Source organism: Eschrichtius robustus, chromosome 13 (genome assembly GCF_028021215.1).
Source record: "Eschrichtius robustus isolate mEscRob2 chromosome 13, mEscRob2.pri, whole genome shotgun sequence".
NCBI classification, from domain to species: domain Eukaryota; kingdom Metazoa; phylum Chordata; class Mammalia; order Artiodactyla; family Eschrichtiidae; genus Eschrichtius; species Eschrichtius robustus.
The window spans coordinates 72,622,084-72,640,842 of NC_090836.1; the positions used below are offsets into that span (position 1 = coordinate 72,622,084).

An 18,759-nucleotide genomic window follows, 5' to 3' on the forward strand; every position below is an offset into this window, starting at 1 on the left:
AGACAAAATACATACATATTAAATTATGGTAACACAAATTTGGGAGGCTATGTTAAAACACTGAATGACAGAATCAAGAACTGGAAAGTGTGGGATCGTGGGTCAGAAGAAACAAAACGAAATTCTTTTGAAATTAATATTAAATTTTAGAAGAAACCTTCAAAGAATCAATTGAACATGTACAAAATGGCAAATCATGTTTTATCAGTAGATCATGTAATATAAAGTTTGAGTGTGGGCTCTATTAGTCAGTAGTATGGTGATAAAAAACGTGTTGCATTAATGGATATATTGATGAGGCCAAAGAAGAGAATTACATTTTCATCTTCAACTGCTAGAGGAGATTGAGAGCAGTTTTCAGTGTTAATCGTGGGAGCAATGTTCTAAAGGACATGCTGCAAACTGGCAAATATTGAGGGAAATGTGCCGTGCGGACATCTAGAAGAGCAAGTGCTTTCCCTGCCATATCATATATTTCATATATGTTTGTTTCATTTATACACCATTATTGTACAGCCAGTTTTTCTATGATAGCTTTATAAAAATTCCCCAAGAATACTGGCTCAGTAAGAAATGGAATGTTCCAGTGTCCTGAGTGTAGCTGTATGACAGAAATAGTTCTAAATGACACATTGGTTTCCAAATTATATTTTTATAACTGGAAAATATCTACTTTATAAATTGCACAAGGTTACAGTTTTTCAGTGAGAATGTAAAAGTGCTTGCATTAACAAGTTTTATGTACTTCTTTTATATCCACACTTGTTATTGCCGCTAAAATGTGTATTTTCCGAAAATGTTTATTTTCCAAACTTGTGCTTTTCCAAGATGCTTTTCTTTGATGTCCATAAATACTGAAAAGGCTCCCTTAAGAAGAATTTTAAGTGTAAGTAATCTTTCAGTCAGTTTAAAGTATAAAAATCGAGACGTTATTTACGGTCATACCATATTTTGTGCTTGAAACCTGTCAGCGTCTTATTTTCATAGCAATTAAATAACTCAGCTATTCATGTCACATTCCAGTATTTTTCAATGGGTACTTGTAACAAAGAATTTAATATATGTATTTTTTAAATTATTGCAGAGATCTCACATAATGCTTAATAACAGAATATAATTAAACCTGTCTTTTTTGCTTTGTGTTTCTGAGACAAGATTATTAGAGCCTTATTCAGAATTTTAAAATATAGGATATATAGCATTGAACCATGTAAAGATAAAGAATGTTTGGTCATATCTTTTTTTTAAAGAGAAAGGTTATTTGTCCCCCTGATCCATAATGGAGAAGCTTTCTTTGTCAAAGTCTTTCCTTAGAAAGCTGACCCACAGTCAACTTGTAAAGAAAACATAGAGACAGTCTTAGGTGATTGATCAGCTTAGTCAAACCCAGTTTTAGTAATGAAAGGATCAAATTTAAGATGAAATGTGATCCCTTTGGTTCACATTAGCATTTGTAATTCTCCAGCAAACATCCAATTTCACTGTTACCTTAAGTAATCTTTCTTGAAACATTTTGCAGAAGTTGATGTCAATGGCTGGTCTTTGGAAACACTCCCAGAAGAATATGTAAAAGTTTACAACTCACCTCATGGAGTCTACCTAGGTCTTGGTATTATATGTCTTTGTTGTGTACCTTTTATCATTGAAAGTGCAGAAAAGTTATTTCTGATTTCTGAGATATGCGTAGAATACTATATATATGATTAGCCAGTTAATAAAAGAGGGTGAGAAAAGCCAAGAAAACAGAATATTTTTAAGTGTCTGGCAAGCATCCTCCAAATGAAAGCAAAGGTTATTACCGTTAGTTTAGTTTAGTTTAGTTTAGTTTAGTGGCAGTATTCATCTTTTCTTTGGACTTTAAGACTTAGATGTGTCACAGAATATTAATACTTATAGGTTCATTGTTTTCTCTATCTAACACTATAGCAACTGGGTGCAAAGAAAATACACAGTAGCTATTGTATCAATAAAAGAAAATATTTCCCAATTTTTAAATCTGAGTTTCTAATTTAACTGATTTGAATAGAATTAATAAAATACTTTCCATTCATTTTTTGGACTGTATCATACCAGTGAGTCCTAAGGATTTTGTTTCAGGATGGAAGCAAGAACAAGAGGAATTCCTTATTCCTTCTCATTATCCCAAGTCTAATATCTCTCTCTCTTGCGCTCTCTCTCCATATATATATATATGTATATATATTTGTCTATATAATAGTATATTTGAGTCTTTCCATAAACATCCATGAAGTACTCTTTATTTCTCTTTGTAATAAACCCCTTCACCTTTGCTGTTTGCCAAAAAATAAAAGGATGAGACAAGCTCAGGATATTCTGAAAAAACAATGATTTTAGGATGCACTAAGGTGTCCTGAATTGCTTTAATGCGCCCATGGTGTGGATACTATTGTCAAGTCCCTCACGGTAAAATTTTGACAAGTTTGCTTACCATTTGGGTGCATATACCACAAGAGCATCATTTAGCACACTTTAGGATTATTTTACAGAATGATAACATGACTTACAGAAGAATTATACAAGCTATTTCTGATAGAATAACTTATTATCTGAGACTCACGTACCAGAGAACCAAAAGCATAAATTATGTGAAGACCAATCTCTACATAAGGGAAAGAACATTGTCTGGATATCAGAATATCTGATCTCTCATTCTAGCTTTGCTATGAACTAGCTCTGTGTGTAGAAGAAGTGACTGATTTCTGTTTCTTACTTCTGTCCTTCATAAGATGTCCATTTGAACTCCAAAAAAGTATATGATGAATCACAATGGTTTCAATCATATGAATTTTAATACAAAACATATAAAATCAATTTCAAAAATTTTCTGCATATACTGAAAATGTTCGTTAAGAATGGACTAACTATAAGCCTTCTTTAATTTCTTCTATTAAATGCAGGTACCCAATGGAACCTGAAAATATTGAGCATAACTTCTTTGCAAAAGGGAAACTAGAAAAAGACTGCTTCCCACAGAAAATTTATTGACAATAGGTGTTCAAGTTTTTATACATTGAACAATGTCCCCTTTTATATAATCAGGGGAAGATATTTTTTAAGTCTTTTTTTTTCTTTCCATCACCCCACCTACACACAAAATTCTGTTGTAAAGACATCACTTCTATAAGGAGGTATTCATTGTAGATGTACAGAAGTCTATGGAAACCTAAGTTTACAAGAAAAAAAAAAAACATTATCATTCTGACCAACTGCATAGTCACAGAGATGCTTAATAAAAGTTATCTGATGATATAATGAAGTCACTTCTTAACTAAGTGCATACAGTGGCAACTATTTTTCAAGATTCACCATCCAACAAACTACATTTTCTCATGTGAAATCCTTCGTGTCACTTTTTGACATTCAGATGAAATTTTGAAAGTAATATGATAACATTAAAATATAAACAAAAGTAGCATTAACTGTGAACTGATAAACTTCAGAAGTTAAAGTAAGTGTAAGTGTGTATTAGAGTAAAAGTATGCTGACAATGTGTAAATCAAAACTGCCAAAATGAGTTTTTCAACATCTGATCCATTGTTTTCCCTCCAGAGGATAAAGGGAGCAAAAGACGAAGGTAGCCAAAAAGGAAACAGGAAGACCTGCTTCAGTAACTGGATATACTGATTTAATTGGCTAAGAAGTCCAAATGCTAATACTCCTAATAATCAGCCATTCTTTTTGTGTTTTGGTAACATATATCCTCATACAATGTATATCAAATGGAATTTTTTGATTTACATCAGATACTTCAAAGTTTCCATTTTTGAATTCCCCTAGTCTTATGTAAGTAACACATTGTCTATTTTGTTTAAAATATCTAATATCTCCTCCAACATCTAGGGCTCCATGATGCAAAATGTCATTTTGTCGATCTTCTGTTCCAGTATTCACTTTAATTCTTTTGATTACAATCGGATTTTCAAATATAATCACAAAGACATCTCCTGTTGATGGTGATTTTCCCCAAAAGTATTCATCAACACTACTATAAGCCTTGCTTGCATCATAATTTTCAAAAACACTCATGTTGGTATATAGACTTGCAGGAGGGTTATCTGGGATATCAAATGGCTCCTCTTCAAAATCATCATCTTTCAGCTTATTCTCAGTTCCTTTATATGATGAGTAATAACCCATGTGCTGAAAGAGAGATGGTTTAAAACGAATCACATTTTTCTGAGCCAACAGACCGCGGAAATGAGTCAGTAGCCAATCACAAGGCATTTCTTGATAAAACATTAATAAAAAATGTGCCAAACGTGGGAGATCATGAGAATGATAAAGTTTTCCAATATAGCCAAGCTTAGAGAACTCAAGGGTTACCCAGTAAGTTCCTTCTAGGGATGTAATGACTTTCTTGATGGCAGTAAAGAAATTTTTTGAACAACGAATATCATCTTCAAGCATTACATAATAGTCTGAAATATTGGCACAAAAATTAAGCAAAAAAGCATAATCTACATTTTGCTTGGAACGAAATCTCACTCTGTCTTCTGGATCATTGTAATTTCTTTTAAGGCCACTCAGGATTGGGTAATATTCCTCTGGAGCATGTATAACCATTAATCTTCCTGCAATAATATGGTGGGCAAATTTCTGTGTAATATCCTGTAACATGACATCACGCCAGGATGAATTAAAGTCAGCTAGATGAACCACCACTGAAATTTCCTTCAACTCTTCGTAGCTGGATTGCTCAAAAATTGACTTGATTGTCTCAAGTAAATAATTTCCTTTTTTTCGTCTCACTGATGAAAGTCCAATTGTAAGAAACCCTGAACAAAAGAATTCAGAAGGAAGACAAATTAAATGTGAAATTAGGTTTTGAATAACATAGAAAAAAAGAAAAAAAGTTCTTTTCTCTTTAAGCCTGCTACTCTATTAAGTAAATCTAAGTGAATGATTATATATAGAACATTTTGTCATTAAAGACTTGTGCTAAATATTTAAAGGCTATAGTACTTTATATATAATTGATATTTTCTATGGAAAAACTGCATCTTAAGCACAATGATGTATGAGCTCTATTGCTGTAAACATTTGTTTATGAAATAAGATATATGGTTTAAAGTGTTCTGCAGCTTAATGTTCTCATATATGCCCATTAGAGAAGATAGATATTTAAATAACATTGACACTGTTTTTTTTTTTTAAAAAAAAACCTGCAAAAGGGACAGGAATTCATCCAGTTAAGAATGACAAACTAGTCTCAAATGATGAAAAAGAAAATTAAGGGTCACTCATTCTTTTAATCATCTTTAAATTTTTCATAGAAAACATGCCATATACTTTCATCTTTCTTTAATCACTGTTATTATCTTGTACCAGAATAATTCATAACTGGACTTCACAATTTTATTTTGAAATTTATCTAGTATGTTAATTAGAATGAAAACAATATCATAAGCTGTTTTTGAAAACCTGCATTATTGCTTAAACATATGATGTATTGTTCTAAGACATAAACATTACTGATTTCTTTATTGTAAAACACATTTTGTAGTAATTTTGTCTGGTGAAATTTTTATTCAGATATTTAAAACCTAAAATTAGAAATTAGATATTTTTAGAGAATAAAATAAAACCCTGTGAAATGGCAGTTCACCTCTGAGAAGCGTTAGATGTCTTCTAATTAAAATGTTTTCACTTTTTAAAGCTCTCATTCTCACCATGACTTAGAACTGAATAAAATTTCAGAACCACCATTAGGAAAATAGGGAAATGTTTATATTCACCAAGATCACTGTTTCAAGACAGACACCTACATGATTTGATTTGCATGATACGAAAAAGCCCCTTCCAAGAAAAATCTTTTTTTACTAGTCTATTAGAGAGGTGGAAATTTACATGTTTCATTGAAATACCTGGGCTTACCATCCCATCTTCTACTGAAAAGCTAACATGTTATATGTTACAATTTAACTGAAGCCACCAGCCCTCATTAAAAATCAATAACAGCCAATACTTATAGAATACTTTCTACATAAAAGGCAGAAGTCTGAGTATTTTACATGTAATATGCATCTTGAATATTCAAAACAGTCTTTTGAGATAGCTTTGCACTTATCAACATTCCTGTTTTATAGATAAGGAAACTAAGTCACAGTGAGATGAGGAAACTCGTGCAAGGTGTAATACCTAGTAAGTAGTGTGTAAGAGCAGTAGACATTTGAAATGGAAGAAAGAAAGATCTAAAAAAAGCTGAATTGTTACAATTTCCTCAACCTGGTGATCACAAATTCATTTGCATAAACACTTCTTAGCAGGGAACTCAATTTTTGTGGTCTCCACACGATCTACTAAGAAGTTCATGATATCACGGTGTATCACTTATTCTAAAACTCATATTCTTCACGCAGAAATATTTTAAAATCAGGTTGTATATCACAACTGATGGCATCTTACAACTTAAAACTGATAATGCTTGTACTTTCTTAGTGTGCATCAATTAGATCATGATACTTTCTGTAATCTATAATGTCTTAAAATCCATTAAATGTAGTATGTTATTTCTTGGATCCAAAGTGTCTGTAGTGGATTGATCAGTTTCCTCCAAAATTTCATGTCTACCTGGAACTTCAGACTGTGACCTCATTTGGAAATAGTCTTTGAAGATGTAATTAGTTAAGGATCTCAAGATTAAATCGTATTGGATTCAGATTAGGCCCTAAATTCAATGACTAGTGTCCTTATAAAAATAGGAGAGGACACAGAGAGACAGAGAGACAAAGGGATGAAGGCCATGTGAAGATAGTGGCAGTGATTGCAGTTTTGTTGCCACAAACTAAGGAATGCCACGAGCGACGAGAAACTGAAAGCGGTAAGGAAGGATTCCCCCCTACACGGAATGTGGTGCTGCCAGCACCTTGGTTTCAGACTTCTGGCTTCCAGAAACATGAGAGAATAAATTTCTGTTGTTTTAAACCACCTAGTTTGTGATATTTGTTATGGTATCTTAGGAAACGAATATAATGACTTTCACTACTTCAAGCTGGTGGCATGTCATAAAAACCAAACCAATGTTTGAAACTGTATTACTATGGGAATAATTATTTTTAAAAGCTAACTTTAAAAATTTAAAGTCAATTGATTTTTCCTACTCTCTCTACATGGTACTATAGCAAACTGTTAAAAAGTTCATGTCACAATTAGGCATTTAATTTTTTTGTTGTTATTAATGGAATTGGATCGGTGAATAATTGCAATTTGTGAAGAAACACTGAACTATTTCCCAAAGAATATATTATATTAGTCAAACCCATAAACTCTTATTGTTATACAGATGAAGAAAGTTTTCATTTTAAAACAAAATATTTTATTGTTCTTGATTTTAAAAGTCTAAGGATACTTACGCTTTCTTTGTAAAGGCATGACAGCTAAGAAGCGATAGGTGACATTGATGGCTCCTGAGAAATTAGATAAATCTTTGAAAGTATGCACATAGCGTTCAGGATTCAGTTGATGTGTAAATGTTTCCCTTACAAGTTGTTTGTCTCCTTCCTGAATGCCAAGAAGAAGGCAGAGAAAACAAATAAATAATAGATGGTCATGGATTAAATAAACTTTCTCCTTACACAATAAATATATGGGTCTGATATATAATATGGGTATTATATAAATCTCAGTTACTGGCACCACAAGCTGTAGATAATTATCTTTAACCTGAATTCCTACCTAGAGTCTCTGTTCCAGGTATATTCCACTTTTTATACTATGCTTACAATTGCTTTTCTACAGCATACATCAATAGTGGCATTCTCTTGATGATAATAAAAGAAAATCTCTATTTGAAACTCCCACTGCCTTCATGTTAAAATTCAAATTCTTTACAATAATTTAAGGATCTTAAAACTTGACAGTAATCTCTTTTACAGTTTCATGTAAAGCTAATTCTCACTAGATTCCCCATATTTGAGTCATATTAAACTATTTTCTCTTCTTCAAGCCCTGTCCAATAAAAGACCACACATTATTTCTATGATTTTGAAATTTTAGGAATGATTAGGAGGATGCAGCAGTGAACATAATAGTTGGAGTCTGGATAACTTATTAATCAAAAAGTTTTAGTCAGTCACTTATGTGGCCACTATAATCGAAGGCTGTTGAGAATGGACAGCCATGGTCCTTGTGACATGGTAGTATTTTTTTCAAATGTCTTCAAGATAACTCAATTAGGATACATTTGTACAGAGTCTTCAAGGAAATGTCTTTAGACCTTATACTAGTCTTTTCCATGATGTTTTCTTGTTGCTTGTGGGTGTAGAGGGGGAGCGGGAGTATTCCGATGGAGGTGAAGTTTGGCCCTTTTATATTTAAGACCCTCATTATCGATCTGATAATGGAATTATGTCATTCAATCTTCAGGATGGTTTATATTCAAGAAAACGTTCATATTCAGCTTTAAAAATATCCTGTTAACCACTAATTGCTTTGTTTTATCTCCCTTTGATATAAGTTCAGTTGTAGATTTTGATTATCTAATCACCATTTGATCAAGCCTCTATTGGTTATACATTACTAGCAAAATGATGACTTGCTTGGCTTTTGTATATGGTTTAGTACCACTGGTAGAATATTAGGGCAACTAATTAGAAAGAAATGTTTCTTTTTTGGCAAAGTGTCTATTGTGCTGTGTGAGTTATGTGGATATTTCTACTATTCAGTATAGGAATGGCAGGTCAGGCATGGGCATGCCATTAAAACTACAGAGAAAGTGAATGCATTAAATAAACTTGGTCCTCATATTTTTGGCTGTGGTCAATAAAACTTTAATCAATTAAACCTTGTTCTAAAATATTAGAAAGGATGCAAATACAAACTTTACCTCAACTGGAACATTCACTACTTCGGGTCAAATTAAAATATAAATGGAAAAGTTGACTACCTCAAACTTTTAAATCTATGGCGGGGCTGAAATTGTCTTAGAATAAAAATTGAGAGTAGTGAACCCTGACTGGGAAGAGCTATCAATCTGGTCCTTGACAAATGAAGATTCATTCTGAATATCTTTTCTGTATATTCAACTATGTTTATGAACCTATAGTTGCTCTTTAATACCGTATTTCTATATTTTATATTGACTTGATGATTTAGACAAAGAAAAAATACTTTAGTCTGATTTATAATGTATTTGCCATCTGTAAAATTATAGAGTTTCAAAATACATGATATTAAGCTTTGGAGGCTAGTTAGCTTATAAATGTACTCATTGACTATCCATTGAATTCTGATTATTTTAAATTCATTGCACATAAATATTTTCATCTTTGTATTTCTGAAAACCTAAAAAACATCACGAAAGTTTTCAAATGAACAAGTTTAGGATTTCTAAAAGGTAACCAGAGACTCAGTTCTGCATCAACTACTTTAATAGTAATGTAATGGTGTACACAGTCAATAGGGTGTAGAAGAAATATCTAGAAAAATCACAGTAGTCACAACACTGAATTGATTTTACCATTCTGGTCTCATGTGATATCACATTCTAAAGGAAGTGCAGGATACTGAATATCTCTTTAAGAATTCTATCGTGAACACGTAAAAATCCAGACTTTTTCTGTGATAAGATAGAGTACATTCATCCTGTTTGAAGGACATAACACAATATAAAATGAAATGAAACTTATATGAAAGCACTTTATTAAATTCTCAAGAACAGGTTTCTTTACACTTTTCAGCATAAATAAATCATGCAACTTTCATCTGAGTCTGTCTTGTTGGCTGCTTTCCAGAAGCATCTACCCGAACAGCCAGGCTCTCCCTGGATACCTTCTTTCTGTAGCTACTATGCTGTAGTGTATTTCTCAGTAATAAGACAAAGCTTCACGGCAATCATTTTCTGGATAGGAAGGCAATTCAATGGACTAGCTACAGACTAAATATATACCCTAGTGGCTACTTTGAAGACGCTCACAGCCGAGAGGCTAAGTTGATTGGACATGCAGTGTCTCTTCTACTTAGTTTGCCTTGTAATACTATTTGTCTCTTACACTGAACTTGGCTTTCTTTCCCACTGAAAGGCACATATGCCCCTAACATGTAAGCAATAAACTAAACTGTTACATGCCCAGATTTGGGGGCCACTGATAGATTTTCTAGCAAGAAGAGTAGAATAGATGTGCTAAGTAACTCCAGAGACCTTACTACTGTAATTGTTTATCTGATTTCTCTGAATTATAACTATTATTTCCCCCTGATTTAAGAAAAACAGAAAAAGAACAACCTGCTAATGTCTCTACTTAGAAAATTGCATGCATTGTGATATTTTGGAGTCAAGAAAGAAAATCAAGTCAGATAATTTTAGGAAAACTGAACAAGCACAGATAAAAGGGTTGAAAAGGGAGAAGTATTAAAAAGAAACTGCATTTTACCCTAGTAGGAGGCCAGTTTTCCATGGTTATTAGACATTTTTAGAAGAACAATTTTAATTTTATACGAATGAGTTAATGAATATTTCAAATATTATACATATTAAGCCTTGGGATAAAATTTAGCTCAAAATGCAATTTAGGTAGAAAACATCATCTAGTAAACAGTGAAAAATTAAACTAATAAAAATATTGTCATTGAATTGTCAATATGGGGGTGTGCTTGTATTTAAAAACCATTTTAACTCACTTTTTCTAACTTAATATAAGTATTTAAAAATAATTTCAATTTTTAAAGCTAAGAAGCAAACAATTTCTTCTCTGTACCTGGGATGATTTGCAAATTTGACTAGATATATGGCTAATGTAGCAAGAAAATTTTCATTGAGAAAGTACTCTTTAGTAAGAGCTACTTCATTAAATCACACTTTTTAATTAGGTGGCTAGGACCTATGTTTAGATGGAAATGCATAAAGAGAACAATAGTGTTTGACTTTCTTATGGATATATACTCTATTACTTCTTACACATTTTATAGTGAATTTGAAGCTATTCTATTCCAAAAAGACATAAGGATGTTTGCTGCATACAATAATCTTTTGTCTACTCAAAGTTAAATATTGAAATTTCACTTGAAAGTATCTTATATGCATCAACATTGAATACAACAAGCATCTTGCCAATACCATGTTTTTGATTTACAAGATGTGATATACTTCTACCAGTACATACAGATGCAAGAAATAAATTTTTATCACAAAATTAAATCATTAATCAAGAGCTCCTCTAGTTAATTTATGATCTTTAAATCTATTAATTAAAAAATAGCTGGATCGGGCTTCCCTGGTGGCATAGTGGTTGAGAATCTGCCTGCCAATGCAGGGGACACGGGTTCGAGCCCTGGCCTGGGAAGATCCCACATGCCGCGGAGCAACTGGGCCCGTGAGCCACAACTACTGAGCCTGCGCGTCTGGAGCCTGTGCTCTGCAACAAGAGAGGCCGCGATAGTGAGAGGCCTGCGCACCGTGATGACGAGTGGCCCCCGCTCGCTGCAACTATAGAAAGTCCTTGCACAGAAACGAAGACCCAACACAGCCAAAAATAAATATAAATAAATAAATAAATTTATTAAAAAAAAAAAAAAGCTGGATCACCTGGGCCTTGCTCTATTGTCCTTAAATTTCATAAACCTAATAACCAGTTTAAAAAATTCTAAAATGCATATCATTAGTAAGTTTCTCCAGTTTGCTATGTTTACCTAAATCATGCCTAGTCAAATTCTATTAACTGTGGTAACTTCAGCATTATGAATTGACTAAGGATGATAGAATGATGAGTCCACAAGATTGAGCTATACTTGAAAGTAAAGGCTTAGGCAGAGTCAAGATCTAGGAATCTGACAGAATTTCGCCATCAAAGAACAATGCTAACGGAAGCAAGATGCTTTACAGAAGACTTCCTAAGAGGATCTGCACAAACTTAGATCATGTGGTTGGCTCATAGGATATATTTAGAATAGTATCTGGCAAATAGTAGGTAGTTACCGAATCATGTTCAATTAATAAAACATTTTACTAGGAAATGCTCTCTGTAGTTATTGTCAGATTCTCTCTAGCTAAGATATTAATTGAAACTTTTAGCATGCTTGTATGATAGAATGTATTTTCAGGTCCTCTATTTGTCCAAAGGCTTTGATTTTCTGAAATGTGTGAACAGGAATAATTGCATAAAGATTAGAATTTTCCCAGATATCTTAAGCTCAATTCAGATAGAAAAAGTGAATTACTCTCCATATTACTTTCATATTACTCTCATCAGATGTGAAATTATATAATTATAACAAAAATGAATAATAGAAACAATTTGAGTTCTCACAATTAGTCAGAATGTGTCCTTTTGCACACTTTCATAATTCATTCATAAATTATCTACTAATTTTACCTTTTTTAAACTGTTGAATAGCTTTCACATAATATTATATTTAGTTCTTAAGGATCTATATTACTTTTCAGTGACCGTAAATGTATAACATGGTGGTCATTTAGGGTTATTCAAAACCCAAATGAGATGTCACACATTGTAATAAAATGTTGCTTCTTAACAAAATAGCACAATTAGTATCACTAATTAGACAACGGGATTTAAAAATTTTTGATAATATAGAAAAGCAGATAAAGTAAGGAGTAACACCTTTAAGCAAATTTTGTTTATTCTATTTACAGCACACCCTTGAACAACACAGGTTTTAACTGCACAGTTCCACTTATAAGTGGATTTTTTTCCAATAAATACATAGTACACTACACGACCTGAGGTTGGCTGAATCTGCTGACGCAGAAGTGTGGATATGGAGAGCCAACTGCAAAGTTATACCCAGATTCTTTTGACTGCCTGGAGGGTCAGTGCCCCTAAAACCCACATTGTTAAACAGTCAACTGTATTTCAAATCAAAGCTCAAAAATTACAATGATTTTATGCAATATTAATTCAGATGGGGATGATAGCTAACTTATTTGGAATTAGAGATACATATTTGAACCTATATATATATATATATATATATGCATTAAAGAAAACATTGCAACATAAACCAAAACAATTGTAATGTTGGTAATATATAATATAAAAAGTAGCGAGATAGGAAATATACATGTTATAATTTTGCATAAACTAAGGCTATTTCAATAGCCTGGGACTGAAGTTAGGTTACAAGTGGACTGTCTGGTCCGACTTAGGCCTTATTCTGAATAAAAAATAATCAACCTCCAAGACTTACCATAACGTAGCTATCTTCAATGTACAAGTTCATAAACAGAAGGAAAATGACAAGAACTCCCAAGAATGAGACCGTAGAACGTTTTCGCAGGCATCGCATTTTATCTAGTGTATCAAAAATATGTTTCACTTGGTGAAATTTAAACATTCTCTCCTGTGGAAAAGAGGCACAAAATTATTAATAATTAATTTTGTATGCAAATATTTCTTCATCATATCAGTCAAATCCAGGCCTTTATAAAATCACACTATTCAAATCTTGGAACCAAAATTGTTTCCAATTTCACAATAAATTTGGCACAGGCTATTAATACATTAACAGAAGGATATGCAGTGGTTTATATTGATGTAGAGTAAGGAAAAATGAAAAGCACAGTTATTTCTGAACAAACAAACATTGGTAACAATAATGTAAGAAAATAATAGTTCTTTGATGAGAAAGAATACAAATAAAAGAGAAAGGCAAACATTAAGGTAACATCTACCTCCTCATATTATAATGTAATGAAAATGAAAGAAACTAGAGGTATGGGCCTAATACTGATCTCAGAGTAGGTGCACTGAAAAGAGTGATGGGGAGAAAATCTGGGTGAAAGAAAGAGAAGTGACAAAGGAAGTGAAAGTTTTGGGGGTGAGCCCACACATATATTTGAGTTATAATTGCTTTGTTTATTTTTCCAGTAATTCTTGCTAAATCAGAGTAAATTCTGGAGTGGCATATCGACATTGCCTTGCTTGATCTACTACCTAGAAGTCTGGCAGTTTATAATGATTTATGGACTACAAAAAGGCAAAATTGGAGTCAGCAAGATTAGTGGAGGCCTAATGATTTTCCATTTCACTCTTCTACATTTTGTGATCTGCTCCAATTACAAATTCATTTAGATTACCATTTTTTATAAAATATAAATATCTGGGATGATCAAAAGACCAGTGGAATCATATTTTGTCAAAAATCAACTATAATCTGGAAATCGTGCCTTGTTATGTACTAAGTCTCCCTGGGTTCAGCTTTAGGATGAAGTATTTATGGGCCTAAAGAACTTCAGGAGGTGAAAAGGCCTGCACCCCAAACCCTTACAACAATGTCTAAGAAATAGCCAGCTAATGATGTCTCTTCAATGAGTTAATGCAAGAAAGCATTTATGAATCCTTGTAAATTATAGGAAAGAATATTAGGAATTGGGAGAAAGGAATGTTATAAGAATTAATGCCCATTTCCTTTGCCCATATTTTTCTCTAGGGTTATTTCTTCTTGTTGATTTTTAGGAGTTTTAAATATATGTGTAGGGATGCACACATATATACTAATCTTTGCTCACGTTGAAAATATCTAAATATCTTTCCCAAGCACTTTTTGTATTTTCTCCTTTTTGGTATGATGTTTGCAGTGTAGTGGTTTATGTCAAATTTATTTCATGGATGTGGACTTTTTTGTATAATGCTTAAAAAATATCCTTCCCTATCTTGATGTCATATGGGCAGTCTCATTTATTTTCTTCTGGGATTTTTTGTTTTTCATAGATAGATTTTTTTTTTTTTAGTATACCTGTAATTTATCTTTGTGTCTTTTATGATATAGTGGAATAATTTATTTTATCTTTTCTATACGGAGAGCTGATGATCTGCTCACAGTGCATTGGCATAACTACTATTCATACCACCACTCCTAATTTCAAGGGTGTGGGCAAGCATACTCGCCTATGTACACAGAAATATAGAACTGGGTAATGGTAAACATTAATACTGTATACCAGACCAATATTGAATCATCTCTTCTTTTGGTTCATGATGCCAATTCTAGAATAGGGTCACTTTCTAATTTGCATTTATGGGTCAAAAATGTATTTATAGACTCATCATTTATAACCTTTTTCAATAAGAAAATACATACATAGTACTTTTTTTTTGTTTGATTGTTTTTAATAAGTTTATTTATTTATTTATATTTATTTTTGGCCGTGTTGGGTCTTCGTTTCTGTGCGAGGGCTTTCTCTAGTTGCGGCAAGCGTGGGCCACTCTTCATCACGGTGCACAAGCCTCTCACCGTCGCGGCGTCTCCCGTTGCGGAGCACAGGCTCCAGACGCGCAGGCTCAGTAGTTGTGGCGCATGGGCTTAGTCGCTCCGCGGCATGTGGGATCTTCCCAGACCAGGGCTCGAACCCGTGTCCCCTCCATTGGCAAGCAGATTCTTAACCAGTGCGCCACCAGGGAAGCCCCAGATAGCACTTAATCGCAGGGTCCCATATACTCCAATTGCTGAGGCCTCCATAGGCGGCGACCCATGGAGACGGACGCCATTACGTCGCGGAGGTGGGGATGCGAAGGGGTTCGCCGCGGCTTCCAGGCCTGGGCCCGGCCAGTGCGCAGCCGTGGCGAGGGCTCTGGAGCTCTGCGGGACACAGTCCTCAGCCTGTCCTGGGGCCCCTCAGCTCGCCCGCCGGCCCAAGGCCGGAGAGCCCGGAGGGCTCCAAGGAGACGGCCGATCCGCCTCTCACCACACTCTCCATACATAGTACTTTTGAACCAAAATATTATAAGTGAAATTCTGTTGTCTGGTTCTATATTCTGTACCGTACTGTAATCTGGTCCTGATTCTACAGATAAAATATTCTGTTTGTAAAAGATTTTTATCTGGATTTGGGTGCAGGATAAGGTGTCCCTTCATGTTCACTGCAGTTGTGACCTGCCTAAGGATGCCTAGGAAGGATAAGAAGCAGGATTAAAGCTACGGACTCTCCATCTGGGTGGCTAATTTCAAGAGAATGATGTTCTGGTAGGGCCTCCAGACCCTGAGGAGCTGGAGGGGATACCTACTGGGTGCAGATTCTGGATGCAGCTGAGATCTGTTAGCACAAATGCTTGTGAGTCTGGATGCTTAAGGCAGAAATCTCAGGGTCATCTGAGAGGAACCGTTTTGGAGTAGGGTCTGGTGAGGGGCTTATCTGTTTATAGTCAGTGGCCGGTCTCAGAACCCTGGTGCTGCCCTCTATATTTTAGGAGGTGCTGGGTTCAGGTCCAGGAAAGAATGCCCCAGGCACACTCACGTGCAGATGCCTGAGGGTTTGGCTGGAAGGAAGAGGCGGAATTGAGGCGATTCAGGACCTATCCTGGGGGGTACCATGGATTAGTAGAAAGCTTTACGTTACACATTCCGGTTCCAAATAGGGCTGAAATATGGACTCAGATCTGTGAGCATGAATATAAAAGCATTGTGGATGGATGTTCCAGGGCCCCAAGTTGGTTGAGAGACTGGGTTAAAGGCGCATATTCTGAGCCTCGGGATGGCTTGAGGAATTTGAGAAGGGGCATTCTAGTAGAACAAGTGCTTTTGGGAGGGATTCTCAGCTGCAGTGTCTAGTTCTGTGAAGGACAGAGCAATGCGGGTGCCTGGGCACACGCTTGAGTGTTCGCTGGGAGCAGGCTTTCAGAACCCATCAACTATGTAGCAGGCCTGAGCCCTCAAGTCAAGCTACTACTGGAGGAAACTCGGCCAGATAGCCTGTGCACAAATGCTTGAACTACCCATCCTGGCTCATGGCCACCCATCCTTGGTGTATGTCTTCACCTCCACCCAGGTTCATCTCACTGGAGACTCTCCACATCAATGTCAGAGCTCTTAGAACCAAGACTCCACATTGCCCATGGATTTTTCTCACGATTTGTCATCAGGAGTTATTTCAGCATACACGTGAAGGTGTTTTCATCACAAATTTGTTTGAAAACCAACAAGTGAAAATATTTTAAATTGGCAACAGTAGAAGATGTTTGAATAATTTGTAGTGTTATTAGACTGAAGCCATTGACAATGTTGCCCTAAATGCATATTTGATGATATACAAAGGAGTTTCTGAGACAGGTTAACTAATAAAATGGGTATAACAACAAAAAAGATTTTTATCTGAATTTTGAAATGACAAAGGATTAGAATCTAAACATACACAAGTGACACAATATTTCTAAATGTCAATTTGGGAAGACTTGGCAATAGTATGAAATACATTTATTCCCTTTAATTCAGCAATTATACTATTAAAAATCTGTTCAAAGACCAAAAAAAATGTATTTTTGAGCAAAAGTTTAGCTATGGTATTGCAAAGCAGTGATGTTTGTAAAACAAATTGGAAACAATCTATAAGCTGTTAATAGTCATTATCTCAATGTAGCAGAACAATCAGGAATTTTCAATCTTGTTTTACTTTTCTAAACTTTCCATATTTTTAAAAGCACATATATTTAGTAATATTTTTAAAAGTTACTTTAATTTTCAAAATTCTTTATTGTCTGTTGGAAAATAAAACACATTTTATTTCCTGGACACAAAAGCATAAACAGCAAATTTTTTTCAAGAAAATAAGATTTAAAAAATATGTAACACTTTATGGTTATGCCTCTGGATGCTTGGAAAGTTGAATGTTTTAAGTTCAATATAAATGCTAAGTCAAGAAGAATTCCATCCTAATTCTATTTTGTTGAGACAAAAAGAAAATGTAAATTATGAGATGCAAACTGAATTTGCAAAGTTCAAATTTACATAATTATATATAGAGATAGTGCTGGGCAGTACATTTTGCATGGATAGCTCATTGAACCTTCATACCAATGCTAAAACTTTAATACTACTATTAGACCAATTTTAAAACTTAAGAAAAACAAGGCTTTCTCATCTTCATAAAGGATGATTCCAGATTTTAAATCTTAGAATTATTACAGAGTCTGCTCTATTAACCACTATTGGTATATAGTTTATTAATTAGGTTTCATATATTGTTGCCAACAGACTATTAACATATGTGATAATAATATGTGATATTGGTCTGTTGAATAAAATAAAAACAATGTAATAAAAATAAATTTTCTCGTCAGAAAGCAAAATTTTGATTAAATATATTTAACCTAAAACACACATAAATATATAACATTAGGAGGTGGGTGATATATGATATTTCAACTAGTATAAGAAGTGGTAAAAAAAAATGCTTTGAAGACAAACTGCTGTGCATTTGCATTAATGCAAAATAGAAGAAAATTAAACAGTAACAATAACAACAACAAAATTCTGGAATATAATTCCAAAGAGTTGACAAAACAGAAATTCAGTCCTTAGAGAATAGTGTCAGTCACCTAAGTTCTAACATCCAATCTTCCAACTTATAATCCTCCAAAATTCATTCAAAACATTCAGAGCACAAATAAACCTTCCATAGTACCCTCAGAATAACCAGGAGAAATATAATAGCACAAAGTTCAATTTGCATATAAGTAAAAACAGTAACAGCCAGGACAAGAAGAATTGGCTGAGGAGCCTAAATCAGAGGTCAAAAGATAGACCAAAATATGTGTCATTTCTTAAACAAACTACACCAGACTACACCACAGTAAAAGAAAAATTAAGAAAGCTAATAATCTATCCAAACTCCTCTCTCATCTCAAACATAGAACTACATGGATCCAGGAAAAGACAAATGAATATTCACAAAAAAGAAAACAAACAAACAAACAAACAAACAAAAAAAACCCAGACCAAAGTCAAACAAATTTATTGAGAAGAAAACTGAAATAGCTGAGAACTCTGATATTAGGCTTTTTGTTGTGC

General features: G+C 34.0%; 1 protein-coding gene across 1 annotated transcript; it reads right to left on the reverse strand.

Moving 5' to 3' along the window:
• Positions 1-3,654: 3,654 nt before the first annotated feature.
• MGAT4C (MGAT4 family member C) lies at positions 3,655-13,311 on the reverse strand. The gene is made up of 3 exons (XM_068561549.1): positions 13,165-13,311; positions 7,374-7,521; positions 3,655-4,796 (listed from the first exon to the last, which is right to left on the reverse strand). Exons 1-3 carry the CDS (start codon positions 13,309-13,311, stop codon positions 3,655-3,657), a joined length of 1,437 nt encoding a protein of 478 aa, XP_068417650.1.
• Positions 13,312-18,759: the final 5,448 nt, after the last annotated feature.